General features: G+C 50.1%; 1 protein-coding gene across 1 annotated transcript in view; it reads right to left on the reverse strand.

Moving 5' to 3' along the window:
- Positions 1-937: 937 nt before the first annotated feature.
- Positions 938-7,537, reverse strand: part of COLGALT1 (collagen beta(1-O)galactosyltransferase 1) — a 35,016-nt gene continuing 28,416 nt past the window's right edge. The window contains exons 10-12 of the mRNA XM_018569405.1: positions 4,646-4,773; positions 3,297-3,503; positions 938-1,488 (exon numbers count right to left, since the gene is read on the reverse strand). Coding sequence (XP_018424907.1) covers positions 1,221-1,488; positions 3,297-3,503; positions 4,646-4,773 — 603 coding nt within the window. The 3' untranslated portion in view covers positions 938-1,220. The remainder of the gene's footprint in view (positions 1,489-3,296; positions 3,504-4,645; positions 4,774-7,537) is intronic.

Genomic DNA, 7,537 nt, shown 5'->3' on the forward strand with positions numbered 1-7,537 from the left:
CAGCAGGCCCCCCCCACTACAGGGGGGGGGGGGGCAGGAACAAGACCAGTCACCCTGCACAAGGAGAGAGCAGCAGTGACCATTCTTTATTACAGGGGGGGGCGGAGACAAGACCAGTCACCCTACACATGGAGAGCAGTAGTCACTGGTCTTTATTACAGGAGGGGGGCGGAGACAAGACCAGTCACCCTGCACAAGGAAAGAGAGCAGCAGTGAGCGGTCTTTATTACAGGAGAGGGTGGAGACAAGACCAGTCACCCTACACATGGAGAGCAGTTGTCACTGGTCTTTATTACAGGAGGGGGGCGGAGACAAGACCAGTCACCCTGCACATGGAGAGCAGTAGTCACTGGTCTTTATTACAGGAGGGGGGCGGAGACAAGACCAGTCACCCTGCACAAGGAAAGAGAGCAGCAGTGAGCGGTCTTTATTACTGGAGGGGGTGGAGACAAGACCAGTCACCCTACACATGGAGAGCAGTAGTCACTGGTCTTTATTACAGGACGGGGGCGGAGACAAGACCAGTCACCATGCACAAGGAAAGAGAGCAGCAGTGAGCGGTCTTTATTACAGGAAGCTCCAAGTCTCACACTGAAATACTGCACAGGTCTGGCAGAAATACACAAAGCTCACCAAGATTCCGGGAAGAATACACATGACTCCTATACGAGGACAATATCTGCTCATCTCGGTGTTAAGCTTCAAGAAACAAGGATGGAGGAGGCAGGTTGGGGGTTTTCTTGCCTCTCTGTGCCCAAATCTGGGTCTGACCGCTGCCCCTTGAGGACTGGAGGTGTGCAGCCCTGTTCTAGGCCAACCTATCTTCAGGTTGACCTCCTAGATGTCCCTCTACCCATCAGCTGCCCAACCTGGTTTATTTTAAGGCCGCTGCCACTTAAAGTATTCCTACGACAGCTCCGGTGCTTTTCCTGCAGCCACAGAGATGCGGCAGATGGGGATTATCAGCATTTACATAAATATTATTATTAGAAACCCCGACCTTACTAAAAAAAGACCATGCGTCCCTCAGAGAGAGCTCTGCTCCCAGCTGGGCCGTTCCATGTCACCTCAGCCGAGGAGTAGTCACCCATACGGCGCGTGCATCTGCATGTTCTTTGGTCTGTCACGAAAGGTCCCATTTCCTCACCGTCAGTAACCAAACCGCTGGCCTGCGCCCGGAGCTCAGGCGACGGATGGGGTCGGCAGGCTCGGCACTGAGGTCATAGCTCGTCTCGGGCGGCGCTGTCGAACGGGGAGCGGAGAGACGGGGTGTTTACGGCTTCGCTGCGCAGCTTCTCCTGTTGTTGGGTCTTCTGGGACTTGGCTCTGTCCCAGTCGGTGGGCTGAGTCACGTTGTCCCACAGCACCGAGGTTTCCGTGTCGCTGATGTAGCCCTCGTCTCCGGTGTAGTGGGTGGGGTATAGCAGCAGCGGCTCCACGGAGAAGGCGTGCAGGTCCCGGGGTGAGAAGTGGGAGGAGTAATCCGTGCTGTAAGTAGACAGAGAAATTGGATTAAAGGCCAAGTGAAGTCTCCGTCTATCAGAGCCGTAGCTAGCTCCTTTTGCACCCGAGCCAAGAACAGAAAATTGTGCCACCCCCCCCATCCCCCAACAGACGTGGGCGGTATGTGACGTCATGCGCCCCGTCTCCTGGATGGCAGAGCGCATGCGCAGAATGCGCTGGTGGCCAAATCCGAAATAGCATAAAAATTTGTTTCATTTGACGAAAAATAAAGAAAACATTTTTAGTTTCTGTTCATTTCGCCCCCGAAACAATTTTCTTTGTGTGTGTGTGTGTGTGTGGTTTGTTTTGGTTAATTTAAGTACTAATGCACTCCTACTTGATTATGACATCCAAAATCATCCGCAAATTCAAAATCGGCAGCAGCAACAGTGGCGGATATACAATTAACAGCTGATTAGCTTTTATGCAAATACTGCTGCAGAAAATAAATAATTTTTTTTCAGTTGTGTCTGAAGTGTGGTCTGTATTCTGTTGTAAATTATGCTATGGCAAATGTATTCAGCCATCTTACCCCCAATCTGTATAACTGGTGGCAGCATCTGACATGGCACAAACCGTTACTGCTCATAAGACAAGAACATTATATAGTGAACCAGAATAAATGCCCTGCTTTTTTCTCTAAACTAAATTAAAGTTACCATGACCCCAGATTTGTTGAACTATAAGAGCAATTATACAAAAATATACAATTGAAATAAATACTTTATATTAGGGTCCACTGTTGGGGGGCTTCGGGGATCTAAACAGACCCCCAACATTTCCTTTTTGAAATAGAAAAAGAGATTGAGGATACAGAGTCCTCTGCCCATACAGGTGGGGGAGAGCAGCGGGGATCCGAGGAGAAGCTGGAGCCTGTGTCGCTCCTCTTTTCCCTGCCGAGCCGTGGCTGTGTTGGCCGCCTGGCGCCCCTGTTGCCAATGGCGCCCTGTGCTCGTCCATGGCAACAGGTGTAAGGGGCGCAGCCAGGCCTCTCAGCTGCGCCTGAGGCGAGTGCATTACTCGCCCCGTGGTAGCTACAGCCCTGCCGTCTATCACCTTATAGTTGTGTACCTCACGTGCTATGATTTGTCACGGATTTTTGCCTGGAAATGCTGCTTCCTGCCCTCGCACCGCAGTATTCTGTGTTGGCAGAGCTGAGTAACAGCCACACCTAGCAGAGCTGAGTCATTGGCACACCCCTACACATACGTGTCCCCATACAGGCTTACATTTCAGAGCAGGTGTGTTACTAAATGCTGAGGACTGAGGGCACCAAGTCTAACTCAGGTGACTACTGGGCCATTGAGTAATATTAAGACCTGGAGGCTGTTCATACCAGGTCCATGTGACTAAACGGTTTCTGGGACTTCAATTTGGTTTTAAAAGTGGGAAAGAGGTCAATTCTGTGGCGTACTCTTGCAAACTCCTCATGGCAGCCAGCATTTTTAGGAGAGGTCCTCAGTGCCAACCTCTTATGTTTCTCAATCAACATACACTAGTTAATGATCACAGAGAGGTCACCATAGCAGCTGCAGGTCTAAGGACCATTCAGGACCCCTTTAGCAAGTTCTTAGCTATGTGACCATTATTGAAGGGTTCTGTGTAGCTTCCAAACATGGTGCTAGTAGGGCGGTGAATGTGCCCTGGCTAGTAGGGCGGTGAATGTGCCCTGGCTAGTAGGGCGGTGAATGTGCCCTGGGCGGTGAAAAGCAAAATAACATTTGCTATAATGTGTATAGAATTGTTGCAAAAGGAAAGAAATTACTGCAAAAGTAACAAACAGCTGAACTCACATGGGATGCTTGTCATACATGACCGGCAGGAATTCATCCACGGGAAGCATCTTGGTCAGGGGATCGGCATTCAGCAGCTTTTTTGCCCCCTGGAGAGAGATCAGGTACCCCAGTGTCCAGTAGGAGTAATCGGCCACTACCAAGTTGCGGACTCCGGGCACGGACTCTTCGGGCTCCTCTACCTGCATCCGTTTCCGGCCCAGATATCTGCAAGAGAAACAATGGGGCTCAGATCAGTGCGCTCTACCCTACATTGGTGATCAGTGGGAAAGGTGCCCTGTTACACTGGTGGTCAGTACACAGGCTCCCTCTTACATTTATAGCGAGAGGAGAAGAACCCTTTTAAATTGGTTGTGTTTGGGAGAAGTCCCCTTTACAGAGTAGCAACAGTTGCTTACTGCTCAGGGAACCCCTAGCAAACTCTGGAGGAACCCTGCTAGATAAAAGGTTGCTCTACACCAGGGGTGGGCAACTCAGGCTTACAGCTCATGAAAACCCAAGGAAGAGGGAGAAATATATATAAATAAAGCTGGTAACATACTTGGAATTTCACAGGGGTTGGCTAGAAATTCCAACTACGGGTGGTCCTGCCAGTCCCATTCAGCTCGGCCATCTTTCATTGAAAACAAATTGAAGGAGCAGAGTGGAAAATTGTCGGCTGAACGGTGCCTGCATCCAATCAGGCAGATGGGGATTCATCCAATCACGCTGCTTAGCATGGACGGGGAAATCACGCAGTTTTCGATCATTCAGCACTAAAAGACTAAATGTGTATGTCCAGCAGGAGGCCGGGTATAAAGAGAACAGTTCTCTGCACTTGTTTCAGCTGCACCGGCAATACTGCTGCTGCAAAAGACTTCTCTTCAACTTCTTCGATGGCGTTTGTGTTTCTAGAGATGCCGAACCTTAGGGTTAGGCGGTAATAATGCCCCCGCGTTCCTAGCGACCAATGTCTAGTATAGGAAAGGAAGAAAAAGAAACATACCACAAGGGGGAGCGGGCAGCAATAAAAACCTGGCAGAGGATTTACGGCTTGGAGTCTGAAGAGCCAGAAATCGGGCCGTAGGGAATTACACATTACAACCGGAATTCGTCTCGTCATGAGAGTGGGAAGATTGCTCGTAGGAAGTGTATGTGTTACCAGGAGGAAAACAGTAGAATTCCTCACCAGTGTACACGCTCCAGGGCGGCCATGTTGTTTACTACAGATCACATCACGATTAAATATTTACAAACACGAGAAGGAAACGGCTGTACTTTATGACCGTCCCGATTCCGCTACCGAAATCTTGACATAAATAAACTTTCCCTCCGTCCCTCCCCTCGCCCTTCACCCAAACATCTCTCACATGAGGTCCCAGTCCAGCTTAGCCTTCTCCACGTCCTGCAGCAGGTTCTCCAGCCGCCTCTTGAAGAAGATTTCAAATCTCAGGTCGTCTTCAAACACGGCGGAGATGGCGAGCGACCGTTCCAAGACCTACGGGAGCGGGAGAGATCACGCCGAGCGTGAGGTTGGTAAGTTTTCAGAGGGAAAAGAACGATCCTCATTTCTGGAAGCACCGCGAGGAACCCTCCGCTCACATTCCAGGAGGACTCAAAAGCCGATCCTATACAATTCTATGGTACCAATACAGCGGACGCTCCAAGTCCTAAAGAAATTGTACCATGTGGCCACAATGGATGTGGTTTACTATTAGGGATGCACCTATACCGGTTTTTCGGTATTGAGTACCGCTATTTTTTTTTTTTTGGTACTTGCCAATACAGGAGTACCGGTGCCGCGCGCCCAGATTATCAGGAAGTCGGGCGGCGGATCATGACCCATCACTCGGCTTCCTGATTGCCTGTGTTCTAGTGAAAGATCACCAGTTTCCGAGGAATCCTGGCTTCCTGACCAATCAGGAAGCCGGGCAGCTAGAGTCACGACTTGCCGCTTGGCTCTCCGATTGGCTGGGAATCCGGCTTCACTTGTTGGCAGGCAGCCTGGCTTCCTAACCAATCAGAAAGCGGGTCATGACGTGCCGCACGGCTTCCTGATTGGCTGGGAAACCAGCTTCACTTGTTGGTAGGCAGCCTCGCTTCCTAACCAATCAGGAAGCCAAGCGGCATGTCATGACTCGCCTCCCGGTTCCTGATTGGCTGGGAAACCAGCTTCACTTGTTCCTAGGCAGCCTTCGCTTCATAACCAATCAGGAGGCGGGCCATTATATACCACCCAACTTCCTGATTGGATAGGAAGTCAGGCTGCTTAGGAACAAGTGAAGCCGGCTTCCTAGCCTATCAGGAAGCCAGGAGGCGGGTCATAACCCACCGCCCGGCTTTCTGATTGGAAAAGAAGCCGGTGCTCGCTCGGCACTGCCGGTCAGAGGGAGATCTCCCTCTAACCCGAAGTTCCGGTATTGGAGTATAAATATAGCAAGTATCAGAGTATTTGGGCGAGTACGAGTACTCGCCCACATATTCGGTATCGGAACGCATACTATTATCGGTACATCCCGATTTACTATAATACATTTTAACATCTTCCAGCGTCAGCTTAGTTTGCAGCTCTTGACATTTGGTCATGTGATGTCTCAATGCTGCAAAAAAAGGACTGTGCTTTAAGATTTAACTGGGAACGGAGAAGTGGCAGCTCTACAATGCCCGCCGGGTGTCACTAACTCTCACTCTGATTAATATCCGAATGGTAAAAGATTTGGACCACCACTTCAACATATATCTTGTATAGGGGGAAAACAGACCCCCCCCCCCAGCCTAGTCCACCCCTGATCCTCTTTTTATCACTAAGGTTTTGGAATCTGACAGCCGAATGACAGGGGCAAGTGTAGGACTTGGTGCCGGGAGGGGGTGAGGCTCAACACTGACCTGATGAGGAAAGTAAGTAGGAGCTGGTGGGGCCAGCTTAAAAGTGAACCCATTTGTTTGCTCTGTATAGGCCAGGGGTAGGCAACCTTGGCTCTCCAGCTGTGCTGAAACCTCAAAACCCATCATGCTTCTGCCTCTGGGAGTCATATGCCTGTGGCTTGCAATGCCTTATGGGATTTGTAGTTTCAGCACAGCTGGAGAGCCGAGGGTTGCCTACCCCAGGTATAGGCAAAGCACAGGTTCATTTTGAATGATGACCCCCCCTCTCCCCCGCCATCACTGCTGTAAATGTCCTTTTATTTTGCAGTACATTATCCAGTAATACAGCCAGATTGAAGCCCTGATGAAGGGACATTTCTTACCCTTGAAATGCATTAGCTTTTTTCCCTGGAGCTCCTGTCACCAGAAATAAAGTACTGGACTTTGATCAGAATATTGCCGATCTCATCCTGCACTATATTCTTCTAGAGCCTTGGTTCTCAACTGGTGGGTCGCTCCTGCCTTCCACTTTTCTAGGTGAGAGGCTCATCGGCCTCCCCCATCACGCAGCACTGTCAGTTCTTACGCTGAGCAGCCATTCAAAATATGCTGCCCGGCGTCAGCTTGAGGTGGGGTGCACGGGGGGTATGGCTGCAAGGGAGCTCCATCCATACATGCATTGCTTATAGCTCCCTCACGTGTCCTGTAGAGGTGCCTGGACTGGCATGACGTCACATTCTGGCTCCCGGCACCTCTACAGGTGCACATGGGAACTGTACAAGCAATGCAGATATGGATGGAGCTCTGTCACAGCACAGCAGCCCACACTGCCTTGCGTTCCATTCCAATGCAACTTGGGTCACGACTTAATGACCGAGGACAAATGTGGGTCTTGAGGTTACACAGGTTGAGAACCGCTGCTCTAGAGGACGCCGGGGCCCCCCCAGGTTACCGCTACTGACAAAGAGCCGCCTTTGTAATTTGGATTTACATAGCTACATAGTTAGTCAGGTTGAAAAAAAAAAAAAGACACAAGTCCATCGAGTTCAACCAGTAACCTATTTCAGGCCCTTTCTTTTCTTCAGGCTCAGCAATTTACCAACACAATGGTAAAACTTGACAGGGGTTCAAGGCCTTCCCTTCTCTATCCATACCTAAAAACGTTGTGGCCATATATATATATCTCACTACTTAATTGTTTAGTGTTATCAATGGCACTTTAGATGGAGTGTTGGGGTTAGAGGTCACCGGAATGCTAATCTGATAGCTGCCTGCTCTAACAGGCTGTCCCCCAGCTCCTGAGAGTGCATAGCAAAGGCCACACTACAACCTCCTCCTCTTCCTCCTCTAATCCGTACCAAGTTGACCAGCCCAGTCCCAACTTTTCTCCACCAGAT

Source organism: Nanorana parkeri, unplaced genomic scaffold (genome assembly GCF_000935625.1).
Source record: "Nanorana parkeri isolate BGI_ZX_2015 unplaced genomic scaffold, ASM93562v1 scaffold1330, whole genome shotgun sequence".
NCBI lineage: Eukaryota > Metazoa > Chordata > Amphibia > Anura > Dicroglossidae > Nanorana > Nanorana parkeri.